The 19526-nt window shown below is 38.9% G+C and overlaps 1 protein-coding gene across 1 annotated transcript; it reads left to right on the top strand.

Moving 5' to 3' along the window:
- Positions 1-553: 553 nt before the first annotated feature.
- LOC139708941 (adenylosuccinate lyase-like) lies at positions 554-18681 on the top strand. Its single transcript, XM_071620910.1, has 10 exons — positions 554-646; positions 2034-2237; positions 6414-6538; positions 7808-8026; positions 8659-8749; positions 10725-10942; positions 13200-13290; positions 14605-14694; positions 16135-16311; positions 18524-18681. Exons 1-10 carry the CDS (start codon positions 569-571, stop codon positions 18608-18610), a joined length of 1380 nt encoding a protein of 459 aa, XP_071477011.1. The 5' UTR covers positions 554-568; the 3' UTR covers positions 18611-18681.
- The last annotated feature ends 845 nt before the right edge of the window (positions 18682-19526 follow it).

Here is a 19526-nt window from a genome sequence, read left to right as displayed (position 1 = left end):
AGTCGATGCTTGGAACGCAACGATACCCCACGGTGTGTAGGCCAGTGTAGGCCTAGCTCCATGCACACATGTTTAGAATCCAGACAACTCGACCTGAAAATAACCTGACCCTAAACAGCTCGACCAGTTCGACTTGTCCATGGTTCGGACAGGGATTTGTTTGAAAACATGAAAAAAAAAAAACTTTTCTATACATCACCCATCTTATCCTTTTTTTTTTGTCAGACAAAAACTAGACTTATTCGCAAAAAAAAAAAAAAAAATGTAGCGAATGAAGTCTTCTCGCAAACCCAAGCAAGGCCGACCCTGCTAGGAAAGCTATCCACGGTTCGGATGGTATATTGTCCAGGGGTCGGGTTGTTATGCCCCGCGCGTGTGGCGTATGGTCAAGTTATCAAGGCAAGCACGCGAAAACAGAAGCTGAAACGTGAAACCGGCCTTTTAATTTTGTAATAATTATCGCGTGATTTTTATGTCTATGGCTACATCAAGGCTGCCTTCGGAGGGTGATAATGCTGACTTGCAGAGATACCGTTCACCGCTAGTTTCCCGCTACGCTAGCAAAGAAATGGCATATAACTTCAGTGAAGCGAAAAAATTTTCAACCTGGAGAAAGTTGTGGCTTTTTCTTGCGATGGGACAAAAGGTACCGTACGAAAACTGAACTGTTTATAGTCTCGGTTATATTCTACAAAAGTACAAAATGTACTAAAACTGTTTTTTTTTTTCAGTAATCCCACACCACTAAGCTGCCATCAAGAATAACTTAGTTTAGGCTACTTCTGAACTTTAGTCTAACACTATTAAACTTCGACCAGCAGCCCCATACGCATACTATGTGTATGGGGCTGGTCGCAGTAAGTCTAACACAAGCTCTGGAGTAGTAGATCTACTAGACTAGTACTAGTATCAGTCCGGGAAACCCAATCATGAGGACCGCTCCCGCGTACGAGGACTGCCCCGCCTCATGAGGACCGCCCCCATGCCTCATGAGGCCCGGGGGGAACGCCTCATGAGGCCCCCCTTTTCATTTCTATTCATCTCACATCTGATGTATAAATTGTCGCAACTTTGCACGGTGATTTTTTGTTACACACACATGTCCACTATCCATGATGAAAAGAAGAAAAAATCCTATCTGTTTTTTTTTTTCAAAAATCGAGTTTTAATCAACCGATGCAGAGCGCCCATTAAAACACACATTTTAATGGGCATTCAAAGCAAAGTTATCGTTGTGTTCTATGGCCTTATACTAACCTGTTGTCCTTTTTTGGTGCCTATATATTTTTCAGTAAAATTAACTAGTCTATACACAGCCCTATCGCTGTCCTAACTTGCTTCACACGGCGTCTGGTCGGGCTACACTGTAGTTTTTTCAAGTCAAAATCGGCACTCATCAAGGCAAGTTTGAACAAGTTGATATGGTGCTTAGGCAAATTATTGACAAGTCTGCTAATTGGTGCCGAGGCAAGTTTGGGCGAATCTTGACTCTGACCTTGGTGCGGAGCCAGGTGAGTTTGACATTGAAAATGATAATGCTCTGAGTCTGAGCTTGGTGCCTGTAATTGTTGGGCGAGTTTGAACCACATCACCTTTGCCCCCCCAAAGGCAAGTCTCGACAAGTCACCCTGTCAATTCAAAGCCAAGTTTGAACAAGTTGCCTTGGTGCATAGGCAAGTTTGAGCATGTCTGCAGCTCATCACAAAAATGTGTTTTAATTAAACAGATGTGAGATGAATTATGTGTAGGATATATATTGTAGCTCAGGTGACATATAAGATGTTGTTTACTCAGTGTACCTTTGGTGTATTCTGCCCCATGCTGCACCAACGAATAATTAGTGTACACATTCTCATTACACTACAGTTCATTTTTCTTTGGACACATTTTACTGCTGCACAGTTTTGAGAGTTGATCTGTACATAAAGCCTGATTTGCTTTTACTTTCAGGTTCACCGTCATTGCAAAGTTACCTCTTTCTCCATTTCCATACTTTAATATCTTGTCTCACTTGTGTTTTTCTCTCATATTAGGCACTTGGCCTGAACATCAGTGATGAGCAGATCAAGGAGATGGAAGAGAACCTGGAAAACATCGACTACAAGATGGCCGCAGAAGAGGAAAAGAAAAGACGGCATGATGTAATGGCACATGTCTACACTTTTGGGCAAAAGTGCCCAAAGAGCGCCCCCATCATCCACCTAGGGGCAACATCCTGTTATGTAGGGGATAACACGGTAAAACTTATTTTCTGCAAGGCTCTTCCAAAGTTTTTGTGTGGGTGGAGCTTGCCAAATTATTTTATATTTATGAGCATTGTAGAATAAAAGGTAAACCAAGCTACAAATACACACATACTAGATTTACTTCGATGTAGTCGGTAGAGAAAGAGGAAGAAAAACCACACGGAGAGGGTTGTAAACTCTGAACATGTGGTATTTGTAAAACCTTGTTGATTTAAAAGTTTCATAAATTACTGCAGAAACTCCTAATTTGTTAGGTTGACCTGCCTTGCCTAAGCACTGAGAAGTTTCTTGCAGTGTCGACCTCTTGTCACCAATGGAAGTAGTGCTGTAATGTTTTGAGTGCATGTCAGGGCAATTAACCCCCCCCCCCCCCCCCCAGTTATGGTTAGAGTTTGGATTAGGGTTAGGATTAATTTAGGATTAGGGTTAGGGGAAGGGGAAGGGTCTGGGGTAATTGTCCAGGGGGTAATTGCCCTAGAACCTTTGAATACAATTTGTGGCTACAGACAAACAGCATGAATTTGTATGTGTGTGATTTAGTTGCAAAACAGGGATGTTCAGTTGCATGCATTTGCATAAATACAGAGCTGCTGTAGATGCTTTAGCTATTTCCAAGATATTTACTGTTGAAGTACATCTAAGCTTCTTTGAGTTACCCCACCACTTCCTGCATGCAATTGCATATGTTATAACCTGGTCATTATCTTAAACAGAAAATGTTTCCTGTACCATTTCCCTGAACTGATAACCAGCACTTCTGGGAGCACATTGTAATCTGCCTACACAGATATCCTACCACTTTTCACAGTACACAAATCACAAATGCCCACTGTGTGCTCTTTCCTAAGCACTTTTTTTGTTGTTTTTTGTTGTTTTTTGTTGTTGTTGTTGGTTTTTGTTTTTGTTTTTTTTGGGGGGGGAATAAATCTGAGGGTTTATTCTTGGATCCTCACTGGTTTGTCTAAAGTTTAAAAGTGCTTTGCCACATTATATGACCTTTTAATTTGGGGTTAATTTGTAATAGCCCTAACTATCGGGTGATTTTTACTTCTATGGCTACATCAAGGCTGCCTTCGGAGAGTAATAATGCTTCTTCTACTTCGGTACTCGACAGGATCCATCACTCTGACCTGCAGTCTGTGCTGAAATACCATTCACCGTTAGTTTCCCACTATACTAGCAAAGAAATGGCATATAATTTCAGTGAAGCGAAAAAATTTTCGACCTGGAGAAAGTTGTGGCTGTTTCTTGCGCTGGGACAAAAGGTACGAAAATTGTACAAAATGTACGAAAACTTTTTTTTTTTTTCACTAATCCCACACCACTTATAAGCAGTCAAGACTAAGTTTACTTCTAAACTTTAATGTTAGTCTAGGCTCGCCTCTGGAGTATTATCTGATGAACAAAATCTAGACCCCCCAGATCCTATTCATTGTTGGCTGACATTAGTTTATCAGATAGTGAGACAGTTGACTGAGTGAGCAGTGCCAGTGGTTAGAATTGAGTGAATTGCATTCGACTCTAGTCTAGACACTCTCTGTGCTGACTGTGACTGTGTGAGATTTGGCAGCCCTGAACATTAGGCTGAATTCTGGGAAATGGGCAGTGCCCCCTGCGTGACCTTTGCCCTTGACATCTGCCTTGACATCTTCTTAAGCATCTCTGTCCTTTCCCACACAATTCATTTGTTGGGATACTACATTGTACTTCAGGCCAGCAGTTGTATGCATTGTCTCCGAAACAGGCATCACTCACACAACCCCTGGTCTGTTAACAGTTAAATATCCATATATCTTTCTCTCATATTAACCCATTGAGGACGGTTTGATTTTGATACAACCCGCATTTCCCATAGACGCATGCCCGAGTATACTCTGAACTTGTCCTCAACAGGTTAACAGGCACGTCCACCACCCCCCCCCCCCCCCCCATCTAAATTAGATTTTTCTTTTTGATGCTCTGCATGAAAAGAAACAACAACAGAAAAGGTCACTGCTGTTCATTGGAAAATCATCGAGTCCATCTGATGGATCATTGTGCCCAAGATTACGAGGCAATGTTGTCATGGTAACCTAGTACACATGAGTGTCTTAAACACACACAATATGCAAGCATATGATATTTTACACATGGACTCTTATCTCACTCTGAAATTAAATAATAACAAAGCCAGAGGAAGTTTAACAGTACATATTTCCTCCATGCCCATTTTCTTTGGTTTGCCATGTTTACAGCCAAACTACATTCTTTCCAATTCGACATGAGTCAGAAATGTGCATTAATGCAATAGTTATGCAATGTACAGCTGTTCATAAATTAGAAGAACCCACACTGTCCTACATTTCACTCTGTGTCTGCAATAACAAAATTATCAAATTTAATCTCGTTACTATGGTTTATGTCTGCTATGAAAAGCTTGGCATTAATATTTCCCCCTTTGATTGTATTATACAAATGATGCACAGGATAGAGTGCGTTAGTGGAGATGTAGCGCATTGCTCGTGCATGTTTCACAATTGTAAATACCCGAAAGTGAGCTGCATCTCCACTAACGCCACGAAATAATCCTGTGCATCATTTGTTTTATAAAATGGGTCAAAATCTACACTGTAACAGCATTTTTCACGTACTGGTACCTTTATGGGTCAATACCAGTCAGCCACATGTAGCACTCGCTCGAAGATGTTCGTCCCAAACATTGCATGTCGCACTCGGAAATCCCGCACATATAAGTATAAGAGTATACGTACGCCACACATGTTGTGCACACAACAAAGGCCGGCCGGCGAACTAGAAGTTGTTTATAAAAGTGTGTCTAAATATATATTTGCAGCACAACGCCAAACAGAAAGACTATATTCTAAAAATGGTGCAATAATTGCATCGTATAAATCATTTTAAGAACAACGTCGAGTAGAGATTTAAGTCAAAAAAGTATCCCAATATTTTTTGAAATCTTATTGCATGATATTTATGTAATCTTTCCAAATCCATGTATTATCAATTGTGATTCCTAAAAATTTCAGACACCTGTTCAATTTCCATTCCAGCAAAATATATAGTTATATCCTTCACATCAACATTTCTGTTGGTGAATATCATAAAATGTGTTTTACTTATGTTTACTGATAGTTTATTCATATGATTATAACCATTCAGAAATTACAGTAAGTTCATTATTGACTATCATTCGTAATGTTTGGGGATCATTATGAGACATAAAAATAGTGGTGTCATCAGCAAACAATATCTAAAAACCTCAGACGTATTACGTAAGTCATTCATATACAAAAGAAATAAAAGAGGTCCCAAGATTGACCCTTGGGGCACTCCACACTTCAATTCTTTAGTTTTAGATTGAATACCATCTACAACAACATACTGCACTCTCTTAGATAAATAACTACGGAATAAATCTAAAACAACTCCTCTTATACCATACAACTACATCTTATTAAGTAAAATATCATGATCAAGGGTATCAAAATCCTTTCTCAAATCCAAAAATATGCCGATTAAAATTTGCTCGTTTTCTATTGCACACATCACATTTTGAATAAAATTTATTAAGGCATGAGGAGTGGAGTGCCTCTCCCTAAAACCATATTGGTTCGAAGTGAATATATTGCACTCTTTGATAAAGGATAATAAACGAACGTAAATACATTTCTTGATCAAAAATCTTTGAAAAAGAGACAAAACAGATATCAGACGGTAAATACTTAAAATCTCTTGTGAACCTTTTTTAAATACGGGTATTACACGTGCTATTTTCAATTTATCAGGAAAAACACCAGCATCTAAACACTTATTAAATATTGCACTTAGAGGTTCACAATTAATAACTCCTTTTAAAACACAAACTGCAATGCCATCTGATAAGTATCAAGGAAATTTGATTGGTTTTACATATCATATGCATAGATATCAGTTTATGAAAACAACACATTTTGTTTAAAGCTTTTTCAATTCACTGACTGACCATATTCTCTTTCTCACAGTGGATCCATTGGTTGCTTTGATCAGCACAATGACTCTGCCATCACTGGACCACGCTGCACAGAGTTTGTCATTTTTTTCTACTTCTTCTTTTGCTTTGGTCAACAGGCGATTTTCTGCTGTGAGATCGTCCTCAATTAGTGTTCTTCTGCATTTCCTTTCCTATAGGACCTGATCGTGATGCGTGACGCCTTGGACATCATATTACCGAGACTGGTCCGTTGCATTCGCAAGCTGTCCGACTTTGCTGACAAGTTCAAGAGTTTGCCAACTCTTGGATTCACTCACTATCAGTAAGTTATTACAAGTGATGATGAGCTGAAAAAATTAGGGTAATGTTTATCTATATTCATGAAAATTTTGAAGCAAGTAAAGAATTGACAAACACAGATAATAACCATGAGTGTGATGAAATGAGGAAAATTGATCAAATAATGAATATTGTATTTTTTTTGTGTTGTCATTCATATTGTGCAGTTTATCTCAACAATACAAATGTGTGTTTAGTGCCTTTGGTTTGTCTGAATGACAGTGCATCCAAATACGCATTGTATCGAGAGTGCTGTTCTTTCCCAAAGAGTAATGTATAGTCAATTTTGCCTAAGTTGAATCCAACAGGACCAGAAAAAAAGAATTCTTTCAACTGACATGAATTTTGACTTATTCTTCTAATAGAATTAAACATGTTTATATCCATATGGGGTAGAATATTTCTTTGATGTAGCCAATGTTTTGCTTGTGCGAGCTTGACTGTGGTAATTCAGTGTCCGATACATGTATCAGAGCATATGTGTGGTGTCTAAAGTGCGAACAACCAACATGCTCAAGTATTCAACGATAATGAATGACAGCCTTTTGCCTGTAGTCCCTGCTAGACTGCAAGAAATACCATTTGTATGCATGCATAACATGTTATGTGCATTCTCACTGCATGGCCATAGCGTTGCTAGCCCATGCACAGACACATACAGACATGCAGTGGCTGATTGTAACATGTTCAACAATGAAGAATGAGATCCAGTTCTGACAGGGATAAATCATGTAATTTCTGACACTGCTACATTGGATGGCCTTGTTTCTTAGACCCTGAAACTTTTAGCGAGCCTTAGATCTGCGACGCAAATGCTAAGACGACGCAGCCTACCGCGTTGGACAATGCAATCAGCTGTCTTGTGCATGTGCAGAACACCATTTTGGGCCTAATTAGCATTGCCTTGGCGTTCATGTCGCAGATCTGAAACTCACTATTATCTAAGTTGGGCCTTCATATTGCACAAGTCTCATGCGATACTTGCCTCAAGTTTATACAGTTTGCTTTATTTTGCAGCTTGGTAAAGAGGCATAGTACATTTTTAAGAAGTATTTGGAAATCAAAATGATCTCCCTCATAAAATTGTTTTTTTTTTCAATGATTTTGGATACATCTGGTTCTCATGATATCTGTTTCATTTGTACTTAGTAATGGAGACATGTCATGCAGTGCTATCTTGAATATATTTCAGTGCTGTTGTCAGTTTATCTCATGCCAAGTTCTAATGAGTTTGTTGGTCCTTTCTGCGTAGGCCTGCCCAGCTGACAACTGTCGGTAAGAGAGCCTCCCTGTGGATCTCTGACCTCTTGATGGACCTGCGTAACCTGTCAAGGGCAAGGGATGACCTCAGGTTTCGGGGTGTGAAGGGGACCACAGGAACGCAGGCCAGTTTCCTTGCACTATTTGACGGAGATGGCGAGAAAGTTGACCGGCTAGATGACTTTGTCACAAAACAGGCAGGATTCAAAAAGTGAGTATTAAAAGGGGGTGGGGGTGGGGGTGTTGTGTGAAGATGTATGAAGAAATGTGTACCTGTCCTAACAAGGGATTGCTATGAGGTCAAAACACAGGTTGTGGGCATGATTCGATGATAAAGATTTGAAGCTGGCTGTAGGATCAGGTATGGTTTGTAAAAGCTACCAAAAGCCTTGCATGTGTTTTGATAGTGAAAATGAACTATGAGGATGTGAAATAATGTTATCCTCACTGTTGATTTTCTTTCTTTCTTTCTTTCTTTTTGCCTTGATTTATAAACACGAGGGTCTTCCTGTCTGTCTCATCCTTTGTGTTTTACAACTGTGGAAGGTCTGTTATGAGAACTTGTGTTTCAAATGTCAGCATCATCATACCAGTTTTTATCCGGGTCTGGCCCTGATAGGAAAATGTAGGGCATAACTATGGATTTGCTAACTGACATTGCAAATAGAATATCAACCATGTCTAGGATGTTATTAAAAATTGTAGAGCTTTTGTAACTTGTGGTGTCAGTTGCTCTGATTGGTTTCACACCAGATTAAGGCTGTGTCAAGGTTGTGTTCATGAGAACTTGTTACCATACTCCATAGTTTTGTGTTTTGCTTGTAAACACGTTGCCCATTACAGATCTTTTCTAGTCACGGGTCAGACGTACAGCCGGAAAGTTGACGTGGATGTACTATGTGCTCTGGCAAGCCTTGGATCATCAGTTCATAAGGTGAAGTAACATCAAGTTTATTGTCAGTGCCAGCTTAATAGTAGCATCAATTGCTAATATGGAGAAGGTGGTGGAAACTGGTTAAAATGTATTGACAGTCACAAATATTCCCTTACATGATATTTAATCCCATAGAAACCACTTTGAAGAGTTTGCGACACTTTTCACATTAGTGTAAAACAAATTCCATGTCTTTTGACCTTGAAATCTTTTACATGCTTTTACAAGGAAAAGTAGAAATTACACGGTGCGTAATATATGTCCCCGCCGGAAGTAGCATTTTGTAGCAAAATGTACAATATAGGTCAAAAATCAAGGTCAAAGGTCAAAGAAGTCAAAGATCAAAATTCTGTGTAGAAGTTTTGAAGCCCTCACCTAGTGCCATCACATAAAGCAAAGGGAATCGAAATCGGGTTAGAAATGGCGAAGGAGTAGCATTTTGTAGCCAATGTACAATATAGGTCAAAAGTCAAAGAAGTCAAAGGTCACAATTCTGTGTAGAAGTTTTGAAGCCCTCACCTAGTGCCATCACATAAAGCAAACGGAATCGAAATTGGGTTAGAAATGGCGAAGGAGTAGCATTTTGTAGCAAAATGTACAATACAGGTAAAAAATCAAGGTCAAAGGTCAAAGAAGTCAAAGGTCAAAATTCTGTGTAGAAGTTTTGAAGCCCTCACCTAGTGCCATCACATAAAGCAAACGGAATCGAAATCGGGTTAGAAATGGCGAAGGAGCAGCATTTTGTAGCAAAATGTAAAATATAGGTAAAAAATCAAGGTCAAAGGTCAAAGAAGTCAAAGGTCACAATTCTGTGTAGAAGTTTTGAAGCCCTCACGTAGTGCCATCACCTAAAGCAAACGGAATCAAAATCGGGATAGAAATGGTGAAGGAGTAGCATTTTGTAGCCAATGTACAATATAGGTAAAAAATCAAGGTCAAAGGTCAAAGAAGTCAAAGGTCACAATTCTGTATAGAAGTTTTTAAGCCCTCACCTAGTGCCATTACATAAAGCAAATGGAATCGAAATCGGGTTAGAAATGGCGAAGGAGTAGCATTTTGTAGCCAATGTACAATATAGGTCAAAAGTCAAAGAAGTCAAAGGTCACAATTCTGTGTAGAAGTTTTGAAACCCTCACCTAGTGCCATCACATAAAGCAAACGGAATCGAAATCGGGTTAGAAATGGCGAAGGAGTAGCATTTTGTAGCAAAATGTACAATACAGGTAAAAAATCAAGGTCAAAGGTCAAAGAAGTCAAAGGTCAAAATTCTGTGTAGAAGTTTTGAAGCCCTCACCTAGTGCCATCACATAAAGCAAACGGAATCGAAATCGGGTTAGAAATGGCGAAGGAGTAGCATTTTGTAGCAAAATGTACAATATAGGTCAAAGGTCAAGGTCAAAGGTCACAACTGAAATTCTGTGTAGAAGTTTCAAAACTCCCATGTAGTGCTATCTTATTAAGCAAACAGGATCAAAATTGGCTCATAAATGACAGAGAAGTAGCAAATTGAACATTTTGATCACACACGGACGCACACACGGACACACAGACACACACACGTACGGAGCCCGTTTCATAGTCCCCTGCTCGAACTTGTTCGGCGGGGACAAAAATTGCAATTTAATAGATGAATGAGTGCATAAAGGAATACTTTATTTGACAGTGTGCAACAGCTGTCATATATATGCATTTGTCAGGATTGTAAACTTTGATGGCATCATTCATAGTGATGATGAAAATAATGATAATTTTATTGATTTTTTTTTATTTTTTATTCCCTCACAGCTCAATAATCTATAAATCTCTGAAAAGAAACAGCATTTGTGTTACTCATGTACAGTCGTCTGTCTCCTGGTATAACCCTGGATGGGAAAACACTTTGAAGATAGTGAACTCTGCATAAACCTACTGGTATAATGTAACCATGTTGGCCGGTGTGTGTTATTTATGGGATGCTTGCCTCCTTGTCCAACAGATTTGCACAGACATACGACTCTTGGCCAACTTGAAGGAGGTGGAGGAGCCCTTTGAGAAGGACCAGATCGGTTCCAGCGCCATGCCCTACAAGAGGAACCCGATGAGAAGCGAGCGCTGCTGTTCCCTGGCCCGCCACCTCACCACCCTCGTCATGGACCCCCTCCAGACGCACTCTGTGCAGTGGTTTGAACGCACCCTCGATGACAGTGCAAACAGGTGAGCAATGCTGTTGGCAGTTTTTATGCCTCTGCCACGAAGTGTCGCTGGAGGCATTATGTTTTCGGGTTGTCCGTCTGCCTGTCCTTCCGTCTGTAATAAATTTTGTGGAGAGCGTAACTAAAAAAGTTTTGAGGTATCCTAATGAAACTTAGCATGTGTATCTATGAGTAGATAAAGATGTGCCTATCAACCTTTGGGTGCATTTTGGGTGCGTTTTGGGTGCACATGCTCAAGGCTAAAGGTCATGATGAAATGCTCAAAATTTCACTATTTCCCTCATATCTATGCTATGCCTGAAGGTATTTTCTTGAAACTTAGTGTATACATGTATTATCCGATAGAGAATCTCTGGGAAAGTTTGTGACCAAAAGGTCAAAGGTCAAGTGAAAACGCTAAATTTCACTTCTTCCTTAATACCTCGGAAGTGGCTCGAGGTATCATCATGAAACATAGTACATATGTATGCATGTACTGCCTGACAATTGGCAATTCTTGGCAGTTCTAGGGCCATGGGATCAAAGGTCAAGGGTCTAAGGCCAGCTTAAAATGCTAAAATTTTACTATTTAATGTTTGAATTACACTTTTTCTCCATATCTTATAGATTACTCAATGTATTAACTGGTAAAAAGTCAAAGGTCAAGTAAATATCAAATCCCCAAATACCTACTCTCTTAAACATTACAGCCATTCATCCTGTTAAACCTAGTTCAAGGAAAGTGAACACTCAACACATTTGTGACAAACATGTCATTTTAATTTTTTGCCAGTTAGGTGAAACATTGTCAAGATGTACCATAGACCTACTGGGAGAACCATGCTTTATCGCGGAGGCATCCCAGTTGACATGGTGATATTTCAAGTTTGCTTTTGACATCAATTTGATGGGTACTGCCATGCAAGGATGTGAGAACCTAGGAGTTCAGGGTGGGTGAGGAGGGATGGCTCTTGCTCCCCCTCCAATTTATGTACAGTCTTTGTATGTCTACCGGTTTTACGCTATTGCTGCTACAAGAACTCATTTCAGTTTCAATGATGGTTGATGTTGACAATTGCATTTGTTTTTGTGATGTCATACCATATCCTCATGGTCACTAGGCTTCTTGAACTGTTTTGTGAAATTTCCAAGACTTCATGAAGAATGTGCCAGCTCCAGCAGTGTTCATGTTCACTTAGCGTACTGTAAAACACAATATTTTCTAGGTATGAAATTTTAATGGAAGCCGACGGCCTTATTTGCAGCATGAAATTTTTGCAAGTTGCCTCTAACATTCAGTTCATATAGTGTAGACAAGAACTTTAGCATGCTTTTTAATTTCACGAAACTCGGCTCTCGCGAATTGCGTGAAATCAAAATGCACAGGAACATTCTTCATTTTACAGTATCTAGATGTGAAGAAAGCTTTTGCTGACTCAGTTGAATACTGCTGTTTTTAAAGGGTGTGTACAGTTCTGGTTGAGGTGAGGATTTAGCTTTTAATGTTTTGCGACATATTCAGAAACCACTCTATGAGATGTCAAAGAGCATGTAATTCTAAGGGGTATCAAAAGTTTATTTGATGAAAATCGGTTTTGAAATGACTGAGATATCCAAAAACAAGGTGAAACAAAGAGATACTAATAAAAGGCGAGGCCTGTTGCCTTTTATTATTATCACTTTTTTTGATATCTCAGCGATTTGAAAACGAATTTTCATCAAATAAGCGTTGAATCCTTCTTAAAATTACATGTCCTTTCATATTTCCTAAGAGGTTTCTCATTATCTTGCTTAGTAATGTTCAAAATATGAATCCCCACCTCAACCAGTACTGTACAGTCCCTTTAATGTCAGTTTTTTTGTTTGTTTGTTTGTTTTTTCCAAGCTCTGTCTGCTAAATGATGCATGTTTTGGAAATCAATGTGTGGCCAGATTTTGTGAAAAATTGTCAAGAAGTCAAAGGTTAAAACCTCCTCATAGCATTGCACATGTATTGTTCTGCATGAAGAATCCTAAAGCAATGTATCTCACTGTTCCAGCACTACTTCATGCTCATGCCACATTCAGTAATTAAACTTAACATTCAAGGTATGGCTAATTCCACATAATTAGCAACTTTCATGTCAACATAATTTCTGTGCTCCCACTTCTAACTATTAACCCGCTGAGGACGGGCAGATTTTGCTACAGCAGTCATTTCCCATAGAAACTTGCCCGAGTATACTCCGGACTCATCCTCAACGGGTTAAACTGACAAGTCATGCATGATTTCATTTCAGGAGAATCTGTATCGCCGAGGCGTTTCTTACTGCTGATGTCCTACTAAACACTCTCCAGAACATTGCGGAAGGAACTGTGGTCTATCCTAAGGTATGTGTGAATTGAAGTGGTAACTCTGGGATGCCAGAACCTGGGCAAATGCTTGTGACAACTAGATCCGAAGTATCAGCATTCTTTAGAGAGTGTTCACAGTAGTGAAGGCCTAGTCCCAGGCATTTGTAATTCCTTGGTTTTCTTTTAGAACAGTATTTCTGTGACAATTTAGAAAAATGAAAGGGTCTATCAATATGAAGTCATGAGTTAGCAAAAAAAAAAAAAAAAGCCCATAAACTGCTCAAAACAAAGGAAAATTTTATCATGAAGCAACTTCTGGTCTTTAGTGGACACTGATGTAACTTTCTTTATTAGTCAATTTTTGAATGAGACAACTCCAATTTATCCCCTCAATTTGCTGCAGAAGTTACCATATTGTCATCAGTTAAAGGACAAGTTCACCTTCATAAACATAAGGATTGAGAGAATGTAGCAATATTAGTAGAACACATCATTGAAAGTTTGAGGGAAATCGGACAATCCGTTCAAAAGTTATGAATTTTTGAAGTTTTTGTGCAGTAACCGCTGGATGAGAAGACTACTGCAGTGTGTGAATAACTTATATGTCACATGCGTACAACAATATAAGGAAAATATAAAGAGAATTTCACAAAATTTCATCTTTTGAAAAAAGTACGCATTCCCCCGACTCGTTGCCGACAAATGTTATGGGTAATATCATTCCCCCTGCCTTTAGAAAGAGGCAAGTCAAGTGCTCTTTTATTATGCGAAAAAAGTGAAAATATGTTGAATTTTCTTTACATTTTCTTTATACTGTTGTACGCATATGACTCACAAGCTGTAGTAGTCTCCTCATCCAGCGGTTCCAACACAAAAATTTTAAAAATTCATAACTTTTGCATCGATTGTCCAATTTTCCTCAAACTTTCACTGATGTGTTCTACTAATATTGTTGCATTCTCTCAATCCTTATGTTTATGAAGGTGAACTTGTCCTTTAATAGGCAAATCTGAATTTTACTGCACATCTCATATTGGAGTAAAATCGGATGGAACTGTTTGAATTCACTTTATGTTACAAAATCAGAAAGAACTTTGATATGCAGTTGCTAACTTTGTAGAGATGAGAGGAACATTTCGTCTCCCAAATAGGTCGCCACTTTAAGGATCAGTTGTACTTCATATAATGGTGAATGAATGATTGTAGAGCTCAAATGACTAATCAAGTTTTGATATGCAGCTTCAACCATAGACCGCTGAAATATGGTTTCTTTGTATTCAAGCTTGCTAGCCTGGCATTGCTTCATTGCATTCCAAATTTTTACTTGGAAACCTTTAATTTCACCCCTAGGTCATAGAGCGTCACATTCTTCAGGAGCTTCCGTTCATGGCATCAGAGAATATCATTGTTGCCATGGTGAAAGAAGGAGGGAATAGACAGGTAAGTGGCGTCAACTTGCAAAGTAGTTTTCGGGTGTTTATGAGAAGGATACTGTGTAGAGTGAAAAGAAGAGTGAAAAAATCACTTGTAATGTATGAGGATTATATGATATCGTATTATGCCCTATAGAGGAGACAACCAAAACTAAATCTTCACTGTGATAATGTGATGACAGGGTTGGTGGTGCACAAAAGAGAATGATGTGTGGGAACCCTTTATTCACCTAACCCCCCCCCCCCCCCCCCCCAAAAAAAAAAAAAGAGAGAGAGAGAGAGAGAGAGAGAGAGAGAGAGAGAAAGAAAATAGATGAATAAAATGAAATGACTTAAAGATAATAAAAAGTTTTGGTACCTCAAAAGTTTCCTTGAATTTCCTTGTCTTAGTTTGTGTTTCAGGTTAAAGTACCTTTCATATAACTAACACTGTGAGACTTACTCGCCCCAAAGTGCTCTCATGTCTTAGTAATCATGCAATTAACTGCGACCAGCAGCCCCATACGCATAGCGACCAGCAGTCCCATACGCATAGCGTAATCGGGCTTGGCATTGTAGCATTCAGGATCATGACAGATCATGAATACTACAGCCAGTGCATGCAAACACATCACATGCGCACAAATTTCAAATCCATGAAGGGATAAGATGTTTGTGTGCGCATGCGCTGGCCGTAGTAGTCAGTGTATGTAGCTCTCCCAAGGTCCTCTCGACCGAGTCACATTCAGTCATCAATTCGAACAGAAAGGGACTATTGGCAGAACCAAACGTTGTTCGAAGCCTGTTTTCAATACTTCAACTTAATTGGTAAGTCTTCAAATCGAAGAAATTTTTGGATTTTAAGTTGACATTTACCCGCGATACTAATTCTGTCATGATCCTGAATGCTACAATGCGAAGCATCATTACGCTATGCGTATGGGGCTGCTGGTCGCAGTTAGCTATGCGTACAATGGGCTGCACGCTTCTGGTCGCAGTCAGTTGTTTTGTACAATAGTTATCAACGCGGTACCGCGACGGCTCTGGTACGAAACCATTATTGCATGATTACTAAGACATGAGAGCACTTTGGGGCGAGTAATTCTCACAGACAACGTACTTTAACCTGAAACACAAACCAAGACAAGGAAATTCAGGGAAGCTTTTGAGGTACCAAAACTTTTTATTATCTTTAAAATAGGAAAGGAATAAAAATATGTAAAAAGTAACCACCTTCACAGATTCCTATACCTATACAGTGCATTGTGTGAAATACATTATTTTGCTTTGCAAGTAAATTTGCTAATAAAGTCAGGTTGAAATGCCCTTCCTTTTGCTTGTTTTCACTAATGAACCCTAGGATTTTGGCCTAAACTGGACCCCATACTAAAACCCCTGAATACTATGAAATTTGTGTTGTCATGATATGCTACATGCAGTTTTCTTTTGTTTTTCTACTGGTTTTTAGGTGTGCCATGAACATATACGGCAGTTATCCCAGGAAGCTGCTGCAGTGGTCAAGGAACAGGGTGGGGACAATGACCTCGTGGAAAGGATCAAAGCCACGCCCTACTTTGCACCCATTCACAACAGGCTGACAGAATTACTGAACCCTGCTACCTTCATTGGGAGGGCACCAGAACAGGTGAGATATTAATGTACAGTGAAAATGATCATGTGATAAAATTGTTGATAGATTTGCCAAGAGATGAGAAGCCCTCATAACTCTCACCAGCTTCTCTGCTGAGATATGTAACATTCATAAGCCTATGGTGTCATAATTTTTTTTTTTTTTTTACAGTATTTTGTACTGCCAAAAAAATACTGTTTTTATGCCTCTGCCATGAAGTGACACCTGAGGCATTGTGTTTTGGGGTCGTCCATCTGTCCGTCCATCCGTCTGTATATCTTTCCGTCCTTAATCAGTTGTGTGGACAGGGAAACTAGAAAACTGTTCGAGGTATCCAAATGAAATTTGGCATATGTATGTATGAGTGAGCGAAGTTGTGCCTATCAACTTTTAGGTCCACATGCCCGAGGTTGAAGGTCAAGGGTCAAGGTCAAATTCTTCAAAATTTTGCCATTTTCCATGTCTTTGTAATGCCAGAGGGTATTTTCATGAAAAGCAGCATATCGAAGTATAACCAGGTAAATATTCTTTATTCAAAAGATCAAAGGTCAAGTGAAAATGCTAAAATTTCACTTTTTTTTTTCTCTCCATATCTTGGAGACAGCAGGTGTTATCTTCATGAAACATAGTATAAATGCATGTTCTGCCTGACAGTGATTATCATGATAATTTCGTGGTCATGGGGTTAAAGGTCAAGGGTCAGAGATCAGGTGAAAATAAAAAAATCTGCTAATTATTGCTGAAATCACACTATTTTTTCCATACCGTGACAGTTACTCAGTGCATGTACACTTAATTTAACTAGTTACATGTGCATATGTTGTACATGTACTACTGCACAATGATTCTGTAAGGAAAGATTTGGGCCATGGGGTCAAAGGTTGAATGATCATGTTGAAAAAAAAAGTTGAATGTTGAAAAAGGCTCAAAGTATTGTCCTGAAAATTGGATATTACCAGTTATTGATTATTTAATGAAAAATGTCTGCAATGGGGTCAAAAGTCAAGTGAAAATGTTCAAAATTTCAAATAACTCTTCTCTGAAACAATCCAGCCATCCAAATAAAATCTGGTTCAAGGAATTTATGAGCACAAAACATATTTGGGGTTGTGCCATGAAACTTTCAAACATGTCATTTCAATTTTTCACAAGTCATGTGAAGCTGTTGCGTCTCAATTTTGTCAATACTTAACCCTAAAAAGACTGGGGGGGGGGGGGGGGGGGGCCTAAAAGGCCCCTCCTTGACATTTCGCGCGATTACTCTGCAACACGCAGTGCTCTCGCCGCGATGCTCTATGACTTTTTTATTTCGAGTTTCCCGCACATTTTGACACCAAATTTGTGACGCCCGGGGGTTCGGTTCTGAAGTTACGTAACTTTTTGTACATGCACGTGAGGCCGAAAATGGCTCAAAAATGTGATTTTGTGTACAAAGTCAATGCAAATTGAGTTTTTTTCACATGATTCATATAAATATGCTTATTTTTACTCTCAATGGCTAAAATTAATTTGTTTTAGGAGTATTATGCTTCAAAAAGTGTCTGCCACAAATTTTGTTAAAAAAAAAACAAAGACAAAAGGTCGAAAAAACATGGAAATACATAAGAAATTCATAAAACAATAAAATAAGTAAATTAGTTTTGATACCGATTTTTTTTTCAAGTACATTTGCTAAGAATGCCACAAAGAATAATTAGACCAAAAATGAGCACTTTTGGAGCTTTATTTACTGATTTAGATCAAAGAGTCTGATTTCTCGCATAAATTAGCCTAATTGAAATAAAATAAAAGAAGACTGTTTTGGAAAATTGAAATACATAATCTTGTAGATTACATCGCACACTACCTTTGTGCAAATTTCCACGGCGATCGCGCGATCCACGGCCGAGATCTTAAGGGGGGGGGGCCCTTTAGGCCCCCCCCCCCCCAGTCTTTCGAGCTACCAAAATAGCCCAGTCTTTTTAGGGTTAAAACAGACCTATGGGAGAATAATGCTATATGGCGGAGGCATACCCAGTCGCCATAGCGACATTGTTAGATCCAAATTCTATTACCACACATGACTATGATAGGAGAGGTAAAAATATATATATAATATGCTTTTTCAGCCCACTGAATACGTAGGATGGGAAAGACACATTGCTTCCTTGTGTGATCTATTATTTGGCCATTTTGAAGTTCGAGTATCATCATCCATGATTTTGCCTTTTTTTAATATTCTTTTCAGGTAACTCGATTCCTGAAAGAGGAAGTAGAACCAGCTCTGGCTCCATTCAAAGATGTCCTGGACACAATGGCAGAGTTAAATGTGTGAATTTTGTCATCCAACGTACACTTCAGGGTCTGTTTTGTTATTTTTCTTTTCCTCTAGGCTGTTATCAAGAATCTCAGGAGCAGTGAGTTTATTTGTTTCCCACCAGTACTGGTGTATATTAGCAAGCACCTCAGTCCCCCTAGGATTCAAACTTTTTTCATCATGAGACTGAAAATGACTAGGTTTTGCCTATAAATCCCTGTTTTGTAAAAGTGGAAATGTTTACTCGAGTAATTTTATGTGCTCGGGCATGCAGCATAATTTTTATAGCGCAAAATCAAAGATATACAATCATATAGAATGCAAAAAATTTGTACATTATTATTTTCGCACTACTTAAGTGTCATGTTGAGGGTAATGTGGAAAAATTGCCACTTCTACAGAATTGCATGTTCCCCTGTGATTTCACCTTTATTTAGGAGTAAAACACTGGATCATGATCCTATGAAATGATTACATAGATGTGCTCAAGTAAGCACATGGAGAGAAATTGGTGGCTGACCTTTGAACTTATGCACATTCTTACATATATGCATCAATTCTTCAGTGGGTGATATTACCGTGGCTCTCTTTAATGCCTTCCCATCATTCGTTGCGGTCTGGTGCTGTGTTTTATATTATGGACATTGCTTGTCCCAAAGTTAATCTGTTTCATGTTGAATTTGTAGCTTTTACTATCAGTGAGTTATGTTGCTATTAAGTTTCTAATCAGCATGGTACGTATTTAATTGCATTTGCATATACTTGTGTTTACACATGTTGTACTCACATATTTTTGTCATATTGTCTTGTCTGTGATACTTGATGCTCATGTCCTGCCAAGTGAGGGAGGTTGCCAACAAGTCAGGCCATGCATATTGACAAGACTATGTGGTACGAAATGCAATATTAAATGGGTTAGTCAAATACCAGTTAG

Source organism: Diadema antillarum, unplaced genomic scaffold, assembly GCF_040938485.1.
Source record: "Diadema antillarum isolate AM-2024a unplaced genomic scaffold, OU_Dant_1.0 seq00001390_RagTag, whole genome shotgun sequence".
NCBI classification, from domain to species: Eukaryota; Metazoa; Echinodermata; class Echinoidea; order Diadematoida; family Diadematidae; genus Diadema; species Diadema antillarum.
This window is presented reverse-complemented; position numbering and strand designations above follow the sequence as displayed.

Excerpts from the sequence above, each read along its gene's own strand:
- LOC139708941 (XM_071620910.1), top strand. The coding sequence starts at position 569 with ATGGCATATAACTTCAGTGAAGCGAAAAAATTTTCAACCTGGAGAAAG. Across the intron at positions 14,695-16,134 it reads AAGAAGGAGGGAATAGACAG|GTGTGCCATGAACATATACG; the intron begins GTAAGTGGCGTC and ends ACTGGTTTTTAG. Across the intron at positions 16,312-18,523 it reads TTGGGAGGGCACCAGAACAG|GTAACTCGATTCCTGAAAGA; the intron begins GTGAGATATTAA and ends TATTCTTTTCAG.